The sequence below is a fragment of the Choloepus didactylus genome, chromosome 14 (assembly GCF_015220235.1).
Source record: "Choloepus didactylus isolate mChoDid1 chromosome 14, mChoDid1.pri, whole genome shotgun sequence".
Lineage (NCBI taxonomy): Eukaryota > Metazoa > Chordata > Mammalia > Pilosa > Megalonychidae > Choloepus > Choloepus didactylus.
Window position 1 is genome coordinate 83,307,242 of NC_051320.1, and position 23,481 is coordinate 83,330,722.

General features: G+C 42.0%; 1 protein-coding gene and 1 long non-coding RNA gene across 2 annotated transcripts in view; one reads left to right on the forward strand and one right to left on the reverse strand.

Moving 5' to 3' along the window:
* LOC119509115 overlaps positions 1-12,633 on the reverse strand; it is a 30,578-nt gene extending 17,945 nt beyond the window's left edge. Inside the window, exon 1 of the long non-coding RNA XR_005211626.1 lies at positions 12,510-12,633. This is a non-coding gene — a long non-coding RNA (uncharacterized LOC119509115). The remainder of the gene's footprint in view (positions 1-12,509) is intronic.
* Positions 12,634-22,144: 9,511 nt separating this feature from the next.
* On the forward strand, positions 22,145-23,257 carry LOC119508900 (transcription factor Sp1-like). The gene has a single exon (XM_037802614.1). The coding sequence runs from the start codon at positions 22,145-22,147 to the stop codon at positions 23,255-23,257; it is 1,113 nt and encodes a 370-aa protein (XP_037658542.1).
* The last annotated feature ends 224 nt before the right edge of the window (positions 23,258-23,481 follow it).

Here is a 23,481-nt window from a genome sequence, read left to right on the forward strand (position 1 = left end):
CCCCCCCAACACACACAGCTTTCTTCAAGGAATCCCAGTATGCCCACTGTCATGTTAGACTCACATTTGTGACCTCTGTTGGCATTTTAAATGGCTGCTGCAAGATTTTCTACACTTCTAAGGGTGAGTTTGCTTCATTGAAAACCCCTTCTCCCCATGGAAACCAATCATCATTTTTTATGCAAATCAATAGGGAGATATGATTCAATTAACAGAAACTTGCTTAACAGTTATCATGCCTTCGCTTGTTTTTTGATTTTTAATGTTTTTAGAATGTCACATAAGCCATTTTTCTCCTCTTCCAGAAAACGTTGCTAAATATAAAACACAAAATAATAATGAAACCTCAAATAGATAAAGCATTTACAACACTTCAAAGCCTCGGATATTTTCCTCTCTGGTAGACAGATATTCTCAGACTCACGCAGAGGACAAGAACTGGGCAAAGAAAGATCACCCGTGTTCTGTTGGGCCACCCAGGGCATTAGAGGGGTAGTGGTCACTAGACTTAGGTCCCCAAATGCTCCAATGAATCCCAGGCCCATGCTGGGTGGAAATAAGTCTGTGATTAGATGCTAAGTAAACTATCTGGCCCTTAGTAATAAATTCCCTATTAGCAGAATTAAGTCAGAGCTAGAAAAATGACTGTTCCTCATCCTCTCTCCCTCCCTCCCTCTCTCTCTCTCTCTGTCTAAGAAAAGACTTTTTTGGAATTTTACTCATGCAAACCTGAATAGATATTTGAGTTCTTTGGCTGAAAGGGCTTGGGGTTGTTGTTATTTTTTTCCGCCCAGAACATGGGCAGGTTTCCAGACTTCTGTTTTACAAAGAATATTCCTACTCTTTGGGGTTTCTCAGTTTTCCAAGGCCATGGCTACCCAATCTGGCTGTGGTAGGAATGTCGTTACACTAAATCAATTATGCTCTGCAATGCAGTATTTTTCCCAAAACCAATTCACAGAGATGGTATCGTTGAGGATTTGGAGGAGGGGGGTGTCCTAGCTAGGACATTGGTTCCATTGATTTTCAAGTCGGCTAAAGAAAACATAACTGGAGGTAAAAAAATGGAAGCTGAGGCGTATTCTAAAACAAGGTCTTAGAACAAAATGCAAAACAATTCAAAATAGGTGGCAAAGCTCTATAGGTAAATGTTTTAAATCCCTCTTACCGAACTGAAAAGGATCAGTCCCACCCAGAACACTCAAGTTTTCCTCTTCTAGGCTCAGTTGCTCCCTCCAGGCAGTCCTCTTGGTAAGGACCAAAAATGACCCCACAAATGTTCTCTCTCCCAGAGATGATGACATCCAGCCCGTGGACAACATGGAGACTGAGAGAGGATGCCTGAAGAGGATTTCTTTGAAGAGAGCTGTCCCCGCACCCAGAGGGAGGAGCTTGCTTTCAAATACAGTGTTAATTATCTTTGGCAGCATGGCGAATCACCCCAAAACTTAGTGGCTTTAAACAACCTTAATCATCTGGTTTTTTCTCATGGTTTCTGTGGGGGAGGACTTCAGGAGTGGCTTGCCTGGGCAATCCCAGCTTGGGACTTCATGACATTACAGTCATCTGCTGGCTGGGGCTGTGGCCATCACAGGGCTTGACCGAGGCTGGTGGAGCCACTCCAAGGCACTCGCTCACAAGGCTGGTGAGTCAGCGCTGGCTTTAGGCCAGTGCTTCCCCAAGATGTCCTCTACATATGGGTGCTTGGGCATCTTTGTGCCATGGCCGCTGGCTTCCCCCAGAGCAAGCAAAGTCGCAGAGGGTTGGGCAAAGAATGCGGGTTTCCCATGGCCCAGCTGTGGACCTCCTGGGGAAAGAGTCCTGGTGTGGAGTCACCTTAGATTGGTGTGTTGGGGGGAACGGCTAGAATGGTGTGTGGGGCCGGCCTCGTAGGCCTGGGCCCTGTGAAGTCCTGGGGACTGCCCAAGTCTTCTTCCAGGACCAGGGAATTAACAGAGCCCAGAATAAACTTAAAGGAATGGTGGTGGACCAAATGAAGCTACTTTCTGATTACCTTCTGCAAGTCATGTTCGCGTCCCCTGAAGGAAAACATTAGAAACACCTGTAATGCACTTGGGTGGCACTAGAAGACAATGTTAGGGGGAAAAAGATGTTTTGTTATATGAATCCCATTTGTAACACTGAAATGGAAGCCAGAAGTAAACTCTATTTCACAGCTTTTGGTTTTTTATATGCTGTTTATTCTGCCTGAAACATCCTCCTCCACTATCTAGTTCACCCCTGCTCAGTCATTTGTCAGCTCAGGAGTCTCCTCTGGTGACAGGTAACGTGTTTGTTTGCATTTTTTTAATTATTATTATGCCCTGAATTATGCCAGAAATACTTGAGGAGATTAAAAAACTGGAGTGAAAATAACATTAAAAAACTGAGAAGGAAAAATAAAAATAAAAAACAAGGGTAATAGGTTAGAACAGAATTGGAAATGAGACCATATATGTGTTTATATATGTCTTTGTACACTATGTACATACTACATATATACACTATATATACATATTATGTATTCACTGTGCACACACACACACATACCTTAAAGTTCTGACATGTGCTGTGAGTGGGCCACAATTTTGGTTCTAAGCTCACCGGCAGCTAATATGAAAAGGGAAACCCAATCCAGTCTCATGAAGTGTCCATAATGCAAAAATGAACCACTTCTCAGGAAAAGCAATTATTCCTGATTCTGAAGCTGGATAGATAATTGTCCCTAGGGTTGTCCTCAAGAGGACGCACAATGTTATATGAATTGAGCAACATTCTCAACAATATCTTTTCAACAGGCACTTTTTAACAATTCCCTCAACCTTTGGAAGAGGCACTGCAATCGGGAGAGAATCACGGAGGCCCCGGTTGATCGCAGACACCCGTGGGCCACCTTGCACCCTGGTTCTAACCTCCCTTCACATTACACATTGCAGTGTACTGGTTTCTACATGAGTCTTTCTCCCATTTTAGTTTGTGAGCATCTCGAGAGCTAAAAGCCATGTTTCATTCACCTTTGTGTCACCATGACAAACATTTTGCTTGGTATATATACCAGGAGAACACATATATTCTGCATTAATGGTTGAATCACAGATTAATGTTATTCTATCATGTGATATGAGGCAATGTACAGGGCAGGAGATAAACAACGAATAGGTGTCATTTTGTCTGGAGCTCTTGAGATATGCAAATCATATACTGGCCTCTAAGGTATAAGAAGTGAGGCTGGATGAAATACTCCTAGCTTCCGGTCTCCCTCTGAGTGAAGGAACCAGAATGGAGAGCACAGAGACCAGGACTGCAAAATGTGTCACGCTTGCGCCCACGTGACCTTGGTTATTTATATCGCCAGGCTATTTCCCCATAGGGATGAGTGATGAAATTATTTCAAGATGAAAATAGCCTTTTTGTTCACCTTGAGGCATTAGGAAAGGAAAGACTACACCACAGTCTGCACCCCTCTTTACACTGGATGAACCCATAACAGCTTTTAGGATATATGGTTATGCTTGGGACAATGCTATCTAATCTCTATCCCCTCAACAGTCATTTACCGAACCCTACTTTGCTTGGTACAGAAGATGAAATGGGCAACAAGACATGGTCTTTGCCTCCAAAGAGCCTACAATTTCAATCTCTTTCACAAGGATCTGGGTTTCTTCAATCCTACTTATTTCTTTTGTAAATGAGAATAATATCTACTACACACCTAAGTTAAAAGCTACACCAAGACCAGTCACTCTGCTCTCTTGGCCAAGGAGATTTGCCTGACTTAAAATCAGAGAGGGTATGAATTTTCAGAGGACGGGGACAAGCCTACTCTACAGTTTTGTTAACCGTGGCCACATTTTGCTGAGATTTCCCTGCTCATGCCTTGCATTTCCTAAGAGCTCTCTGGAATAAGCCTTTGGTGCCCCTTTTGGGTAATCAGATTCTGGGGTTTCCTAAGATACAGAATGAAAGAACTTGGAAGAAGTTATAGCAGATTCTTCATATTCAACTTTAATTGGAGAAAAAAAAATAAATCCCTTGCTCTCCTCACTCAGGCAAGACAGGATCCTTTTCAATGATGTCGCAACATTAAATCCTCACTCATCATGATTCCAAATGCGGTGTCCCTTTTCCAGAAAAAAAGAAGCTGCCCATCTCAACACAATGCACAACAGCTCTAGATGAGTTAAAAATCAGAGCTGGTTTAAAATATTCTGAGAACCGAAGCAACTACAACCTTTCAGAACATTGGAGAAAATGCTCTTGAACAAGGCCTCATGCTCGCCTGTGGATATCTGAACAATGTATCTTACTATTAACATAATTTGAGAAGAGTGGCTCCCTTCTAAACCCCTATTTTTGGTTCACTCAAAAAAGAAAAAAAAATGTTTCTTTCAGCCTTAAATTTCTCTGCCTTATCCTTTTCGAAGACTTTGGCAATTCGTATGGAGCCATGTTTAAATTGGGTGAGTGAAAAACTAACTCCCTTTAATAAAAGTGGCATTGTTTTGCAGTCAGGTAATTCCAAGTGGGCTCACTTTTTACTTTCCCTGGGACCAGTCCTTGAAGAAGAAAGGGGCCTTTGTTGAGTTTTGTTTTGTTTTGAGAACAGTCAATTGGCTCTTTCTACTCTTCCTTCTGGGGTGCCAATCACAGATACTCTCCAAGGACGACCACAAACTTCAAGAGAAATAACCAAAAAGGAAAGAAAGAAAGAATCTGTACACAAGCCCAATTTGTCATTATCTGGGGTTGTTTTGAATCATTTCTGTCCCCCACCCTACCTGGCACCTGGACAAATAGGACTCACATCCAAAACGTGTCGTTCTGGACATTCCCTGCTTCTGTATAGAGAGGAGCATCCTGGTGAAACCTTGTTATAAATTTCCTCTCTCTCAAGGCGTCCTACTCTCTGTGACTCTGCTCAAATGACTTCTCACCTTCAAACACACTGAAGTTGTTCTTGTTTGGCTTCAGATGAATGACTGAGATTTTAATTGTTCTCAATTGGTCTGTTTATCAGTGCAACTGTTTCAGTTTTCTTCAAGACAGGTGATTAGGTCCCCCAGTCTTTATCAGTGTAGTTAAGTATGTTCTTCAGGTGTGGACTTAACTTTGCCCTCCACTTCCGGAGGCCGTTTTCCTCTCCATAACTAGGGTGTAAATAATTTGAACACGAGCATGCGCACACATACGCAGACTCACTCAGAGCTACTTTGGAAAGTTTATTCTTTACCAGTGACACTAAACCAACCACCCAAGGATCTAAGTTTCCTTAAAAAGGAACCAGGGAGGCGGAGCAAGATGGCAGACTGCTGAGCTGTATGTTTTAGTTACTCCTCCAGGAAAGTAGGTAGAAAGCCAGGAACTGCGTAGACTGGACACCACAGAGCAATCTGACTTTGGGCATACTTCATACAACACTCATGAAAACGTGGAACTGCTGAGATCAGCAAAATCTGTAAGTTTTTGCGGCCAGGGGACCCACGCCCCTCCCTGCCAGGCTCAGTCCCGTGGGAGGAGGGGCTGTCAGCTCCGGGAAGGAGAAGGGAGAACTGCAGTGGCAGCCCTTATCGGAAACTCATTCTGCTGATCCAAACTCCAACCATAGATAGACGGAGACCAGACACCAGAGAATCTGAGAGCAGCCAGCCCAGCAGAGAGGAGACAGGCATAGAAAAAAAACAACACGAAAAACTCCAAAATAAAAGCGGAGGATTTTTGGAGTTCTGGTGAACACAGAAGGGGGAAGGGCAGAGCTCAGGCCCGAGCTCAGGCCCTGAGGCGCATATGCAAATCCTGAAGAAAAGCTGATCTCTCTGCCCTGTGGACCTTTCCTTAATGGCCCTGGTTGCTTTGTCTCTTAGCATTTCAATAACCCATTAGATCTCTGAGGAGGGCCCTTTTTTTTTTTTTTTTATCCTTTATTCTTTTTCTAAAACAATTACTCTAAGAAGCCCAATACAGAAAGCTTCAAAGACTTGCAATTTGGGCAGGTTAAGTCAAGAGCAGAACTAAGAGAGCTCTGAGACAAAACGCAATAATCCAGTGGCTGAGAAAATTCACTAAACACCACAACTTGCCAAGAAAAGGGGGGTGTCCGCTCACAGCCATCATCCTGGTGGACAGGAAACAACCCTGCCAATCACCAGCCCCATAGCCCAGACCTGCCCCAGACAACCCAGTGTGACGGAAGTGCTTCAAATAACAGGCACACACCACAAAACTGGGCGTGGACATTAGCCTTCCCTGCAACCTCAGCTGATTGTCCCAGAGTTGGGAAGGTAGAGCAGTGTGAATTAACAAAGCCCCATTCAGCCATCATTTCAGCAGACTGGGAGCCTCCCTACACAGCCCAGCAGCCCAGAACTGCCCTGGGGGGACGGCACTCACCTGTGACATAGCACAGTCATCCCTCCACAGAGGACCTGGGGTGCACAGCCTGGAAGAGGGGCCCACTTGCAAGTCTCAGGAGCCATACGCCAATACCAAGGACTTGTGGGTCAGTGGCAGAGACAAACTGTGGCAGGACTGAACTGAAGGATTAGACTATTGCAGCAGCTTTAAAACTCTAGGATCACCAGGGAGATTTGATTGTTAGAGCCACCCCCCCTCCCTGACTGCCCAGAAACACGCCCCATATACAGGGCAGGCAAAACCAACTACACACGCAAGCTTGGTACACCAATTGGACCCCACAAGACTCACTCCCCCACTCACCAAAAAGGCTAAGCAGGGGAGATCTGGCTTGTGGAGAACAGGTGGCTCGTGGACGCCACCTGCTGGTTAGTTAGAGAAAGTGTACTCCACGAAGCTGTAGATCTGATAAATTAGAGATAAGGACTTCAACTGGTCTACAAACCCTAAAAGAACCCTATCAAGGTCAGCAAATGCCACGAGGCCAAAAACAACAGAAAATTATAAAGCATATGAAAAAACCAGACGATATTGATAACCCAAGCCCAAGCACCCAAATCAAAAGACCAGAAGAGACACACCTAGAGCAGCTACTCAAAGAACTAAAGATGAACAATGAGACCATAGTACGGGATATGAAGGAAATTAAGAAGACCCTAGAAGAGCATAAAGAAGACATTGCAAGACTAAATAAAAAAATGGATGATCTTATGGAAATTAAAGAAACTGTTGACCAAATTAAAAAGATTCTGGACACTCATAGTACAAGACTAGAGGAAGTTGAACAACGAATCAGTGACCTGGAAGATGACAGAATGGAAAATGAAAGCATAAAAGAAAGAATGGGGAAAAAAATTGAAAAACTCGAAATGGACCTCAGGGATATGATAGATAATATGAAACGTCCGAATATAAGACTCATTGGTGTCCCAGAAGGGGAAGAAAAGGGTAAAGGTCTAGCAAGAGTATTCAAAGAAATTGTTGGGGAAAACTTCCCAAATCTTCTAAACAACATAAATACACAAATCATAAATGCTCAGCGAACTCCAAATAGAATAAATCCAAAAAAACCCACTCCGAGACATATACTGATCACACTGTCAAACATAGAAGAGAAGGAGCAAGTTCTGAAAGCAGCAAGAGAAAAGCAATTCACCACATACAAAGGAAACAGCATAAGACTAAGTAGTGACTACTCAGCAGCCACCATGGAGGCGAGAAGGCAGTGGCACGATATATTTAAAATTCTGAGTGAGAGGAATTTCCAGCCAAGAATACTTTATCCAGCAAAGCTCTCCTTCAAATTTGAGGGAGAGCTTAAATTTTTCACAGAAAAAGAAATGCTGAGAGAATTTGCTAACAAGAGACCTGCCCTACTGGAGATACTAAAGGGAGCCCTACAGACAGAGAAACAAAGACAGGACAGAGAGACTTGGAGAAAGGTTCAGTACTAAAGAGATTCGGTATGGGTACAATAAAGGATATTAATAGAGAGAGGGAAAAATATGGCAAACATAATCCAAAGGATAAGATGGCCGATTCAAGAAATGCCTTCACGGTTTTAACGTTGAATGTAAATGGATTAAACTCCCCAATTAAAAGATATAGATTCGCAGAATGGATCAAAAAAAATGAACCATCAATATGTTGCATACAAGAGACTCATCTTAGACACAGGGACACAAAGAAACTGAAAGTGAAAGGATGGAAAAAAATATTTCATGCAAGCTACAGCCAAAAGAAAGCAGGTGTAGCAATATTAATCTCAGATAAAATAGACTTCAAATGCAGGGATGTTTTGAGAGACAAAGAAGGCCACTACATACTAATAAAAGGGGCAATTCAACAAGAAGAAATAACAATCGTAAATGTCTATGCACCCAATCAAGGTGCCACAAAATACATGAGAGAAACATTGGCAAAACTAAAGGAAGCAATCGATGTTTCCACAATAATTGTGGGAGACTTCAACACATCACTCTCTCCTATAGATAGATCAACCAGACAGAAGACCAATAAGGAAATTGAAAACCTAAACAATCTGATAAATGAATTAGATTTAACAGACATCTACAGGACATTACATCCCAAATCACCAGGATACACATACTTTTCTAGTGCTCACGGAACTTTCTCCAGAATAGATCATATGCTGGGACATAAAACAAGCCTCAATAAATTTAAAAAGATTGAAATTATTCAAAGCACATTCTCTGACCACAATGGAATACAATTAGAAGTCAATAACCATCAGAGACTTAGAAAATTCACAAATACCTGGAGGTTAAACAACACACTCCTAAACAATCAGTGGGTTAAAGAAGAAATAGCAAGAGAAATTGCTAAATATATAGAGACGAATGAAAATGAGAACACAACATACCAAAACCTATGGGATGCAGCAAAAGCAGTGCTAAGGGGGAAATTTATAGCACTAAACGCATATATTAAAAAGGAAGAAAGAGCCAAAATCAAAGAACTAATGGATCAACTGAAGAAGCTAGAAAATGAACAGCAAACCAATCCTAAACCAAGTACAAGAAAAGAAATAACAAGGATTAAAGCAGAAATAAATGACATAGAGAACAAAAAAACAATAGAAAGGATAAATATCACCAAAAGTTGGTTCTTTGAGAAGATCAACAAGATTGACAAGCCCCTAGCTAGACTGACAAAATCAAAAAGAGAGAAGACCCATATAAACAAAATAATGAATGAAAAAGGTGACATAACTGCAGATCCTGAAGAAATTAAAAAAATTATAAGAGGATATTATGAACAACTGTATGGCAACAAACTGGATAATGTAGAAGAAATGGACAATTTCCTGGAAACATATGAACAACCTAGACTGACCAGAGAAGAAATAGAAGACCTCAACCAACCCATCACAAGCAAAGAGATCCAATCAGTCATCAAAAATCTTCCCACAAATAAATGCCCAGGGCCAGATGGCTTCACAGGGGAATTCTACCAAACTTTCCAGAAAGAACTGACACCAATCTTACTCAAACTCTTTCAAAACGTTGAAAAAAATGGAACACTACCTAACTCATTTTATGAAGCTAACATCAATCTAATACCAAAACCAGGCAAAGATGCTACAAAAAAGGAAAACTACCGGCCAATCTCCCTAATGAATATACATGCAAAAATCCTCAACAAAATACTTGCAAATCGAATCCAAAGACACATTAAAAAAATCATACACCATGACCAAGTGGGGTTCATTCCAGGCATGCAAGGATGGTTCAACATAAGAAAAACAATCAATGTATTACAACACATTAAAAACTCGAAAGGGAAAAATCAATTGATCATCTCAATAGATGCTGAAAAAGCATTTGACAAAATCCAACATCCCTTTTTGATAAAAACACTTCAAAAGGTAGGAATTGAAGGAAACTTCCTCAACATGATAAAGAGCATATATGAAAAACCCACAGCCAGCATAGTACTCAATGGTGAGAGACTGAAAGCCTTCCCTCTAAGATCAGGAACAAGACAAGGATGCCCGCTGTCACCACTGTTATTCAACATTGTGCTGGAAGTGCTAGCCAGGGCAATCCGGCAAGACAAAGAAATAAAAGGCATCCAAATTGGAAAAGAAGAAGTAAAACTGTCATTGTTTGCAGATGATATGATCTTATATCTAGAAAACCCTGAGAAATCGACGATACAGCTACTAGAGCTAATAAACAAATTTAGCAAAGTAGCGGGATACAAGATTAATGCACATAAGTCAGTAATGTTTCTATATGCTAGAAATGAACAAACTGAAGAGACACTCAAGAAAAAGATACCATTTTCAATAGCAACTAAAAAAATCAAGTACCTAGGAATAAACTTAACCAAAGATGTAAAAGACCTATACAAAGAAAACTACATAACTCTACTAAAAGAAATAGAAGGGGACCTTAAAAGATGGAAAAATATTCCATGTTCATGGATAGGAAGGCTAAATGTCATTAAGATGTCAATTCTACCCAAACTCATCTACAGATTCCATGCAATCCCAATCAAAATTCCAACAACCTACTTTGCAGACTTGGAAAAGCTAGTTATCAAATTTATTTGGAAAGGGAAGATGCCTCAAATTGCTAAAGACACTCTAAAAAAGAAAAACGAAGTGGGAGGACTTACACTCCCTGACTTTGAAGCTTATTATAAAGCCACAGTTGCCAAAACAGCATGGTACTGGCACAAAGATAGACATATAGATCAAAGGAATCGAATTGAGAATTCAGAGATAGACCCTCAGATCTATGGCCGACTGATCTTTGATAAGGCCCCCAAAGTCACTGAACTGAGTCATAATGGTCTTTTCAACAAATGGGGCTGGGAGAGTTGGATATCCATATCCAAAAGAATGAAAGAGGACCCCTACCTCACCCCCTACACAAAAATTAACTCAAAATGGACCAAAGATCTCAATATAAAAGAAAGTACCATAAAACTCCTAGAAGATAATGTAGGAAAACATCTTCAAGACCTTGTATTAGGCAGCCACTTCCTAGACTTTACACCCAAAGCACAAGCAACAAAAGAGAAAATAGATAAATGGGAACTCCTCAAGCTTAGAAGTTTCTGCACCTCAAAGGAATTTCTCAAAAAGGTAAAGAGGCAGCCAACTCAATGGGAAAAAATTTTTGGAAACCATGTATCTGACAAAAGACTGATATCTTGCATATACAAAGAAATCCTACAACTCAATGACAATAGTACAAACAGCCCAATTATAAAATGGGCAAAAGATATGAAAAGACAGTTCTCTGAAGAGGAAATACAAATGGCCAAGAAACACATGAAAAAATGTTCAGCTTCACTAGCTATTAGAGAGATGCAAATTAAGACCACAATGAGATACCATCTAACACCGGTTAGAATGGCTGCCATTAAACAAACAGGAAACTACAAATGCTGGAGGGGATGTGGAGAAATTGGAACTCTTATTCATTGTTGGTGGGTCTGTATAATGGTTCAGCCACTCTGGAAGTCAGTCTGGCAGTTCCTTAGAAAACTAGATATAGAGTTACCATTCGATCCAGTGATTGCACTTCTCGGTATATACCCAGAAGATCGGAAAGCAGTGACACGAACAGATATCTGCACGCCAATGTTCATAGCAGCATTATTCACAATTGCCAAGAGATGGAAACAACCCAAATGTCCTTCAACAGATGAGTGGATAAATAAAATGTGGTATATACACACGATGGAATACTACGCGGCAGTAAGAAGGAACGATCTCGTGAAACATATGACAACATGGATGAACCTTGAAGACATAATGCTGAGCGAAATAAGCCAGGCACAAAAGAGAAATATTATATGCTACCACTAATGTGAACTTTGAAAAATGTAAAACAAATGGTTTATAATGTAGAATGTAGGGGAACTAGCAATAGAGAGCAATTAAGGAAGGGGGAACAATAATCCAAGAAGAACAGATAAGCTATTTAACGTTCTGGGGATGCCCAGGAATGACTATGGTCTGTTAATTTCTGATGAATATAGTAGGAGCAAGTTCACAGAAATGTTGCTATATTAGGTAACTTTCTTGAGGTAAAGTAGGAACATGTTGGAAGTTAAGCAGTTATCTTAGGTTAGTTGTCTTTTTCTTACTCCCTTGTTATGGTCTCTTTGAAATGTTCTTTTATTGTATGTTTGTTTTCTTTTTAACTTTTTTTCATACAGTTGATTTAAAAAAGAAGGGAAAGTTAAAAAAAAAAAAGGAACCAATATGCTATACCTGAGTATGGACTGGAAAAGGAGAAAAAAGAAAGGAATAAAGAACAAGAAAAATCAGGAGACCTCAGTGGGAAGGGAATAAAGTGCACCAAGTAGCTGCCTTGGACCAAGCACATGCTAGGGTCTTTATATTTTCTAATTTAATCCTCACAACAACTCTGGGAGAGAGTGAATGTTATTATCTCTTTTTTACAGATGAGGAAATTGTGGATTGGAAAAGATGGGTAGTTATGATAGTTACAGAGGCAGTTAGTGGGGGAATCTCCCAATAGGCCAAACATTTTCACCAATTTTTCCAATGAAAGAAAGTGAGGCTCAAAGAGGTAAAGCCACTTGCCCAAGGTTACCTGGTGAATCAGTAGCAGAGCTGGGATTCAAGCCAGGTGTGTTGCTCCAAGGGGATTCAAGGCAAAGCCTGAAGACAGGGAATTTCAAAGTAGATTAACATATACAGTGCGACACTCTTGTTGAAATACATCTCGGCCAGCAACCATCCTAGGTATCTACTGGAGAAGAAATGCAGGCTGGTATTAGGATAGGCTAAACTATGCTTCAGTCATAAATAAACCCTGAAATCTCAGTGGCTTAACATAAAGATTTGACTCTTCCTTGTGCAATGTTTGTTGCCAGTCAAGCAACCCTCTAGTGCAACTTTCTTTGGTGACTCAGGGATCCAAATTTCTATCCTTGGTTCCACTAACTCAATAGTTCATTCACAAGGTCAGCCCATAAGGAAGGAGAAAGAAGGGGGAGGCACAATGTTCCTAACTGCCTGATCTGGAAGCAACACAGGTCACTGCCACTCACAGTCCATTGGCCAGAACCAATCACTAGCCCCAACCTTCCTGAAAGGGAGGCAAGGAGACGTGTGGAAGCACCTGGGTATTTTGTGGGCTCTCATGGTCTGTGCAACATAACCCAATTTTCTTGGCACCATTCTTGAATATTCATCATCTCTGTAAAAAATAACCCACTGAATTCCCTTATGCACCTACTGGGAGCAGCAACGGCGTAAAGCAATTGCAAAATACCATCCACCACAAAGTAGAGACACCTGAAAGGTGGGTGATGCTGGTGACCTTCAGAAGCTCTAGGTAGCCCTGAGAAATCTGGAGATCACTGTTGCAGCCCTCATTTCGTAGATAAGGAAATGTAGGGACAACCCCACTACACACCTCCACTTCTAAGAGAAGCTGATAACATCTATTTTTCAAAACCATTATGACTGGGTCATCCTCAGAGCAAAAGGGATATTCTACATTCAGCTACTTTAAAACATAGTGAGTGTTTAACATGTAAGATCTTTTGGTTCCCACAGAAGGAACCATCATGTGAGCTTATATTGTTAGGTGAGAAATGCCTAGGGATGGATCTTAATAAGTGACTGGACTCAAGTTTAGTGGGAAGAGGATCAGAAAGCTGGATCCAGAAAAATGCAGGGATTCAGATTCCCCATCTTCAAATCGCATCTTCTTTATTCATTCCCTATAGCTGGACCATGCCAGGTTCTGATTAGGTGCAAAAGTAGTTGTCAGTGCTTTTTATTTTGCCCAAGTGACAGAAATCCACTTCCAACTGGCTTAAGGCAAAAAAAAAAAAAAAAAAAAAAAAAAAGGGAATGTTGTGACTCACATAACCAAAAACTGCCATGTGGGGAGATCCTGCCTGAGAACAAAGGCAACATAGAAGAAAGCAGGTACAAGAGAGGGAGAGGGCAGAGTTTTGATGATTGACCAAACCCCTTGATCCAAATGTGCCTGAAGGAAATATGGGGTTGAGTAAGCAATACATTTTGAGGGGGGTTTTTTAAATATGTTTTATATTGTTTTGTTTGCTTAGGCTCATGAGATACTGGTTTCTATTGCTTGGCCCTGAACGAGCCCTAATTAACAATGCATGCTAGAGTATCCAGGTAGGATTTTGAACAAGGGAAGAACACAATCAAGTTTCCTGTGAAAAGTGCCACTGTTCTCAGTCCTTGGTCCTTCCTGAATCAGTATTCCCTCATTTGTTCCAAAGATATCTATTAAATGCCTACTGTTCTGGGTTGCTAATGCTGCCATTATGCAAAATACCAGAAATGGATTGGCTTTTATAAAGGGGATTTATTAGATTACAAATTTACAGTTTGGAGACCCTAAAAGTGTCCAAACTAAGACACCAAGACAATACCTTCACTGAAGGATGGCCAATGGTGTCCGGAACACTTCTGTCAACTGGGAAGGCATATGGCTGGCATTTGATGGTCTGTTGCCATTCTGGTTTCAAAATGGCTTTCTCTAAAATGTCTCTGGGCTTGTCTCTCCTAGCTTCTCTGGAGCAAACTCTGGACTAGCATCTCCGAACATCTCCAAGCATCTCAAAGTATCAGCAAATGTCTCTCCAAAAGACTCTCCCAGCTGCTCTGAGTTCCTTCTGCCTGTGAGCTCTCTTATAGGACTCCAGTGATTTAATTAAGACCCACCCTGAATGGGCAGGGTCCACATCTCCATGGAAATAATTTAATCAAACATTTCCACCTTAATCCACAGACGAACAAATCTTCTCCTACAAGACTGCATTAAAGAACATGGCTCTTGGGGGACATAATATATCCAAACCAGCACATCTAAGTGGCAAGCCTTGTTCTAGATGCTTAAGATTTGTTTTTTGTTTGTTTGCTTGTTTGTTTGTTTGTTTGTTCATTTTTAACTACATTGCTGCCAACTTGTTGCTACCATACCCCCAAAAATTAACAAACCATAGTTGTTCTTGAGCATTCCCATAACATTAAGTTTACCCTCCATAACTTATCTGTTCTTATTAGATTATCGTTCCCCTTTCACTATTTGCTGTCTATCACTAGGTCCCCTGGTGCTCAAGATTTGGAAGTGAAGAAGACAGACAAGGTCTCTCCCACCACGGAGCATATAGTCTAGTAGGGAAATAGTAAATAAATGGATACAATAACTTTGTCTCAGTCAAATGGGAAAGTTTGGCGAGCACTGCTTTCATTCCAAGGAAGTCTCAATTTCGGGGAGACCAATTGGTCTCACATTCAGACCCCTGAGAAAGATTGACTCTGGGGTTGATGCTATTGCAGCCTCCCATCCCCAGCCCAGAACTAGCATATTTCCTCTCGCCTCTGAGTTCTGCCAGCCACTGCTGTCCGTTAGCCGAGAAGAGGACAGGGGAGCATAGTGGGAAGAACCCCAGGCTGGACGTGCATCAACCTGGGTTCGAGTCCCAGCTCTGCTACCAATAAGCCACCCCTCCTGATTCAGAGTTTCTGGATTTGGAATTACGCTCCTGTTTCATAGTTTAACAAAATTATGCTCCTGTTTCATAGTCCAATCCATAGGGATTGGATGCATTGATGCCTGCTTCCCGTGATTCCGAGGGCCATGTGAGAGTCTGTTGAAAATGTCTGCCACGATTCCTGATTCATAGTATGTGTCCAATTAATATTGCAGAACTAGTTCTTGATTGATTGTTTAGCCGAGGTGTGTGGGGAGATTACAATCTAATACCTCTAGCATGAGAACATAGTTATCAGAGAACAACAGAGTTACATTTTAAAAAATATTATTTGACTACTGGGTTTATTGTGTATCTCCTAACTGGCAAGTTTCTTGGGAGCAGGGATTTTATCTTGCTCTTTGGCCCAGGGCCCAGAAGATAGCCTGGCACATAGATGGTGCTCAGTAAAATGAATGAATGCATGAATTAAAGAATGAATACCATAGGGCTTACAGAGTGAGTTAGGGAAGGTTTATGAAGGAGGGACATTTGACCAAAACCTAGAAAAATTCTTAGAACTTAATAGTGAAATTATAACTGTGCTTTAGCTTTATTGATCTGGAAACAAGATTATAATGGATTATTGAGGCAAGAGATTAAAGTTGGAAACAGTCCAAGAAATAAATTGGGAAAGCCAGATTTAAGGTGGCATAAATCAGATGAGGAAGTGGTATATAACAGGTATCCAGTACTGCAGAACTAAACACCCACAAATGTAGTGTCTTAGAAAATAACTTTTTTTGTGGAGAAATCAAATACTACCCTAACCAAGAGGTCAAGGTCAGCATCCCCAGTGATGTCATGTGAATATCATGCAGGCCTAAAATGAGGTCATGAGAAGGGCACTTATCATCTGTGGTGTTTTCCAAAAAACCCTAACCCCAGTCTAATCATGAAAAAAACATCCCACAAACCCAAATTGAGGAGCATTCTACAAAATCCTCACCAGTGTGCCTTAAAACTGTCAAAGCTGTAAAACAAGGAAGACTGAGAAACTATCAAACCAGAGCAGACCAAGGAAACTGACAACTTCATGCATTGTGGTAGCTTGGATTGCATCCTGGCACAGAAAAAAAAAGACATTAATGGAAAAAACTGGTGAAATCCAAATAAAGCCTGCAGTTTATTTGGTAGTAATAAGCCAATGTTGGTTTCTTTCTTTTGACAAGTGTACCACAATAATGTAAGATGATAACATTAGGGGAAATTGAAACTGGGGGGTTGGGTGTACTATCTTTGCAACTTTTCTATAAATCTAAAATCATTCCAAAATAAAAGTTTTATTTGGAAAAAAAATGTGGTGACTTAACCATTGATTTAACTCATAATTCTGTGGGAAGATGATTCGGGCTGGGCTCAGCTGGGTGGTTCTTCTAGTCTTGACTGGGCTCACTTGTGCTGTGGCATGACTCGGCAGTTCTCTTCTAGGGATTGACTGGCTTTTGACTGGGGCACCTTGGCTTTGCTCCACAGGATCTCTCATCCCCACTGGTCTAGCCAGAATTCATTCTCAGTAAAGAACAAGCAGAAGTGCACAAAGCTTCCTGAGGCCTAGCCTTGGAACGGGAACACCATCAACTCCATCTCATTTTATTGGCCACTGCAATAACACAAGGCCGGTTCAGACCCACGGGAGGGAAAATAAACCATGACCTCTTTGATGAAGATGCTGCACAGTTATGTTGAAAGGAACATGAACTCAGGGTACAGTCTTTCATGCAATAGCATTTGATTCCACTCTCCTTGAACCTTAGAGCAGTTTTGAATGGTCAAGAATTCAGTGAAAGTGTCTCCATCTTTTTTTTTGCAGCCATTTGCAGTGCAGAGGCTTAGAGTTGGGCAGGTATCAGAGCTTCTCCTTAGGACTCCTGGTATCTGCAGAAGAACACAAGCCTTGGAGACATAGTCTGAATCCCAGCTCTGCCACTTAATAAGCTCTGTAATCGTTGCCAAATTATACCCCCTACACCACAATTTCCTCCTTTATAAAGAGTCGCAATGTCGGACTGTTGTTATAAGGATGGAATGTATATAAAGCAGTGCCTGGTATCTCTCTCCCTCTGCCCAGTCTAGACTTGACTGCAAGAGAAGAAAAAAACTGAGGTACAATTCTTGCAACAAGACATTTCAAGCTCAGCGAGACATGGGCTCTGATGGAAAGGCCAGCCCAGAGCAACTTCCAATCCCACCTGGGCTCCAAAAGGACCAGACCATGCCCTGAGGAGTCTGTATTAGACAACATTTCATGATGCACCAGAATTCAGGCTTAGCATCCCTTTTCTTTCTTAAGACTCCCCAGGTAGGAGGGGGTCTCCATTCTTGCTTTACATTTACAAGAACCAGGCATGGAAAGCTTAGGTCAGCAAGCAGGAGGGTCCCACTGCTACGAAGTGAAAGACTGGGGATTAGAACCAGGCTGTTGGACCCCAGGATTTTCAGCCCTCCAGTGGATGGTCCCCACCCCTTGCTGGGTTATCCTCGGCTTCTGCACCCACCCCATCCCCCCCTTAATAACACACTCAATTCCAAAACACGGTACATCCTTGATGGGGACTTTGGTGCCCCAGGGAAAAACTCCAAGCAGAACTTTGTCACCGCAGCTCTAAGTTAAAATCTCCAAATTCCCTTCACCTTCCCCAGTGGAACTATTTAAACATGGTTATTCCAGCCTCCCCACCCCCAAGCACTGCGGTTATTTAGAAGTGAAACAAGATAATGAGGCTTTGAAATTACTGACATTATTCAACTCCAAAGCTCAACTGGAAGCATTCACAGTTTCCCATCCGGCCCGAGAGCCAGTGTCTCCAGCTCACCACTGAGGAACCAGGAGAGGTGTGTACATGCAAAATCGGACACTTGCAGAGCTAGAATGGAGGTTAGTGCAGCTGGCCCAGTGCCTTCATTGTGTAGATGCAAAAACTGAAGCTCAGAAAGGTGAAGTGACTGTCTACAATGTTGATTGGAAACATGAGGAATCTAAAGCATTTTTCTACCCAGTATTGCGCTTGACCCTGACAAAGACATTGGGAGGCAGCAGAACATGCCCTGTTATTTTACAGAAGAGAGGCTGACTTAGCAGACCACGGGCTCGCAGAGGGTATGGGGCAGAGCTGGGACCGGGACCACTGTCCAATCCCTCGTACAACACCCAGAGGACGAGGAACTTGTCTTACATGGATTCCAGGTTCTGACTCTTTAACTATATGTCTTTAGGTAAATCATAACTTCTCTCAGCCTCGGCTTTCTCATCTATAAAATGGGCATGCTCAACTTGAAAGGTGAAATCACTGCCCTCCCCCCTACGTGGGATCAGACACCCAGGGAAGTGAATCTCCCTGGCAACGTGGAATATGACTCCCGGGGAGGAATGTAGACCCGGCATCGTGGGATGGAGAACATCTTCTTGACCAAAAGGGGGATGTGAAAGGAAATGAAATAAGCTTCAGTGGCAGAGAGATTCCAAAACGAGCCGAGAGATCACTCTGGTGGGCACTCTTACGCACACTTTAGACAACCTTTTTTAGGTTCTAAAGAATTGGGGTAGCTGGTGGTGGATACCTGAAACTATTAAACTACAACCCAGAACCCATGAATCTCGAAGACAGTTGTATAAAAATGTAGCTTATGAGGGGTGACAGTGGGATTGGGAATGCCATAAGGAACAAACTCCACTTTGTCTAGTTTATGGATGGATGTGTAGAAAAGTAGGGGAAGCAAACAAACAGACAAAGGTACCCAGTGTTCTTTTTTACTTCAATTGCTCTTTTTCACTCTAATTATTATTCTTGTTATTTTTGTGTGTGTGCTAATGAAGGTGTCAGGGATTGATTTAGGTGATGAATGTGCAACTATGTAATGGTACTGTAAACAATCGAAAGTACAATTTGTTTTGTATGACTGCGTGGTATGTGAATATATCTCAATAAAATGATGATAAAAAAAAATGGGCATGCTAATGATCATACACACTGCTGGTGAAAGGATCAAAATGGTGCAGAGGTTGGCAAGTAACACATGCTGCTTGGAGGGCAGCTCTTTGTATGACAATTTTAGTTACAAACACTGGTATTTTTAAAATATTACTTAACAGAATGTCTTATTTGGGGGTGATAAGTGTTTTGACAACATAATGACCCCCATTTAACCCTTTTCCTATTTTTGTTTAATCATAGAGAAAATTACTCCAAGTTTCACTTCAGAGACATGAAACTTTTGTCTGAGTTCTGATATACTACTTAGATGATTTCTTCCCAGAAGATGCTCCACTAATTTCTGCACCTTTTTTTATGGTCTGATCTGTCTACTCGACATTGGATAACCAACTCCCCAGAGACAAGGGGTAAACATAGCCTTATAGGATAGGGAACCCCATTTTGACCCTAAGTAGAAGAGAGGAGCTAACTGTTGTTCATGTTGTGTTGTGTTGTATTGTGTTGTGTTGTATTTATCTTAGGTAGCCAAAAGGAACACAATTCACAACCCACGTCAGGCAGTCATGGCTTCTGGGTGCTTCTCATTCTGTTTCCCCAGTGGTCCTTGCATCCACTTTCTTTCACCTCCTCTATCTCTATCTACCTCTTAGATAAGTTACAAAGTTCTGCCTCACAGAGTCGGACCCATAAGCACATTTCACAGGAGAGCTTCAAGAGCAAGAGAATTTTGTAGCTAATACCTTTAGCCTCAGAATTTTTTCTTATCCCTTTACTGGTTCATCTAAGACATTTCTTTTACCAATGTATTGGGGTGGGGGTGAGAGGAACAAGCAAATATTTGTTGAAAGAAAGAAGGACTAAATATGAACAGCTAACATTTATTGGGCACTTTCTATGTGCCAGGCAATATTAGCACATTATATGTATTATCTCATTTGTTCCTCCCGAGTACTCTATGATGTAAATACCATTATGATCCTATTCTAAATATCCCATTTTAAATATAAGGGAGCCAAGAGTTCGAGAAGTCCAGATTCAAAGAGCAGGGTCACCAAGCTTTGAACCCAAGGGCCTCCATTCTCTTATCCGCTACACTGCCCCATTTGCAAACATACGAATGAACAACTGAATGTTCCACCTACTTCTTCTGGTGCTGACCTTATGGCTAAGTACGTCAGATGCTTGAAAACCCCTAACCTGCCAGTGTTCACTAAGGCTCTTCCCCGGGAGCATCTGCATGGTAAGTCCTATGTCAAATACGCCAGAGCCATTTACCAGCAGGTCTCACTGTCCACCTGCTGTACACACATCTTTTTATGGCACTGCCAGGTGTATCCGTCATTTACAGGGGAGCAGGCCTCTCCTGATAAGGTCTGAAAAATAAGCTTACAAAATAATAGTCTAGTCTCATGTCCTGCCTTATCCGCAGATCCCATTATCAGCAGTTTTACTGAGGCCATGTAGGCCACATCATTTTCTTATCTTTACCAACTAACACTCTTATTCAGGCTTTCTTGGACTCCTTTGGGGAAATGCTCCAATAATGTAGTATCTATTTATTTAATTGGCATATCAGTTAAGATAAGCATCCATTGTTTGGGTAATTGTTAGATTTATCCTCACGATTAATGAAAGAAATGCAAATTAAAGCCATGCTTTTTAGAATGATAATAAACCCACTGTTGACCAGGGTCTGGTAAAGCCAGCACCCTCATCTCTCCCTGGGGCAATCTAAATCACTGCCACATTTTCTTTCCTATAGCACTTACGTAATATTTATCAAGGGACTAACAAATGCCTCTGTCCCAATAACTCCACTTCTGGGAGTCTAAGGAAATAATCCTGAATATAGAAAAAAGGATTATGCCCCCAAAGATGTTCATATCAGTGTTATTTACCACAGCAAAGCAATGAAATAATTCAAACATCACAACAAAGCAGGAAATGGTTAAATGAGCTATTTTTAAATCACTACATAGAATATTTTGTAGCCATTTAAAATTATGTTTTTAATTATGCTGGCAATTTTTTATAATACACTGTTGGATGAAAATGGCAGATATAAATGTACATGAATAGCATATTTACAAATGTATAAAACCAAAATATTTGTTTTATAAAGAAAGACCAAAAAATGTAAGATAAGAGTGATGAATGTTATGATGGCAAGTACAGATACTGTGAAAGAGAATAGGAGCATCCTAATTACCTTGGTGGGTCAGGGAAGCTTCTTGGAGAACCTAAAAAATGGATAAAAGTTAGCCAAGGAAAGATGGTGCCAGGCGGAGGAAACAGCATATGCAAAGGCTGGGTCAGGGAAAACACGATTGGAGTTTCGGAGTCATTGACTATTGAATGCTAACAATACATCAGACACATCTTCTGAGATGATCCCCCATCCAGAACCAGGAACTAATACTCCCTTGTAGATAATAAGGAGCAATTTCATCCCCTGAAAAGAAAGCTTGCAACTAAAAGCCTGAGCCTGGCATGTAAAAGAAAAGCATGGTAGTAAGAATACCTACCTCCCCGAGGTTGTTGTACACAATTACTGCACTTAAGCACTTACAACAGGGCTGGCAAATGCACATGAGAACAAGCACAATAAAAAGATGCTCTATATCATTAGCCATCAGGGAAACACAAATCAAAACCACAATGAGATACTAATTTACATCCACTAGGGTAGCTATAATCAAAAGGATAATAACATGTGTTGACAAGGATGTGCAAAAATTGGAGCTCTCACACACTAGTGGTGGGAATGTAAAATGGTTCAGCCACCATTGTCAGGGCAGACCTTTTCAACTCAAGCTATCTCCCAGGAAACCCTCCAGAACCTCCAGCTTCAGGCTGTTCCAAACTCTGGCCCCATCATCATCCAGACACCAACAGTGGGGCCCAATGGACAGGTCAGTTGGCAGATGCTTCAGCTGCAGAACCTCCAAGTTCAGAACCCACAGGCCCAGACAATCACCTTGGCCCTAAGGCAGGGTGTTTCTTTGGGGCAGACCAGCAACAGCAACTCCACCCTTATGCCCATTGCCTCAGCTGCCGCCCTCCCTGCTGGCACAGTCCCTGTAAATGCTGCTCAACTCTCCTGCATGCCAGGCCTCCAGACCATTAACCTCAGTGCATTGGGTGCTTCAGGAATCCAGGTGCACCAGCTTCCAGGCCTGCCTTTGACCACAGCAAATGCCTCAGGTGATCATGGAGCTCAGCTTGGCCTCCATGGGGCTGGTGCCAATGGAATGCATGATGACACAGCAGGTGCAGAGGAAGGAGAGAACAGCCCGGATCCCCAACCCCAACCTGGTTGGAGCACTCGGCAGGAAGCCTGCACCTGCCCCTATTGCAAAAATGGTGAAGGAAGGGGCTCTGGGGACCCAGGCAAAAAGAAACAGCACATTTGTCACATCCAAGGTTGTGGCAAAGTATATGGCAAGACGTCACACCTATGGGCACACTTTCGCTGGCACACAGGCGAGAGGCCGTTTATGTGTACCTGGTTGTACTGTGGGAAACGCTTCACTCATTCTGATGAGCTACAGAGGCACAAATGCACACACACAGGTGAGAAGAAATATGCCTGTCCTGAATGTCCAAAGCTCTTCATGAGGCGTGACCATCTGTCAAAATGTATCAAGACCCACCAGAATAAGAAGAGGGGCCCAGGTGTAGCCCTGAGTATGCGCACTTTGCCTCTGGTCAGTGGGGTAGGTTCAGAAGGCAGCGGCACTGCCACCCCTTCAGCACTTATTACCACCAATATGGTAGCCATAGAGGCCATCTGTCCAGAGGGTATTGCCCGCCTTGCCAACAGTGGCATTGTCACACAAGTGGCGGATCTGCAATCCATTAATATCAGTGGCAATGGCTTCTGAGATCAGGCACCCGGGCCTAGAGACATATGGGCCACACCCATCAACCCCGGGATACAAGGTAGCATGGGTCCAAGAGACATGTGGGAGAAAGAGCCATGAGGCATTAAAATGCATGGTGATGGGAAGAATTGGGAGAGGGATACAAGAGAAGAGATGGGGTCCTGGCACCTACCTATGTCATCAGTGCCTGCTTGGGAAACATTAGTGAAAATTCTGTTGGTGCC

Excerpts from the sequence above, each read along its gene's own strand:
- LOC119508900 (XM_037802614.1), top strand. The coding sequence starts at position 22,145 with ATGGTTCAGCCACCATTGTCAGGGCAGACCTTTTCAACTCAAGCTATC.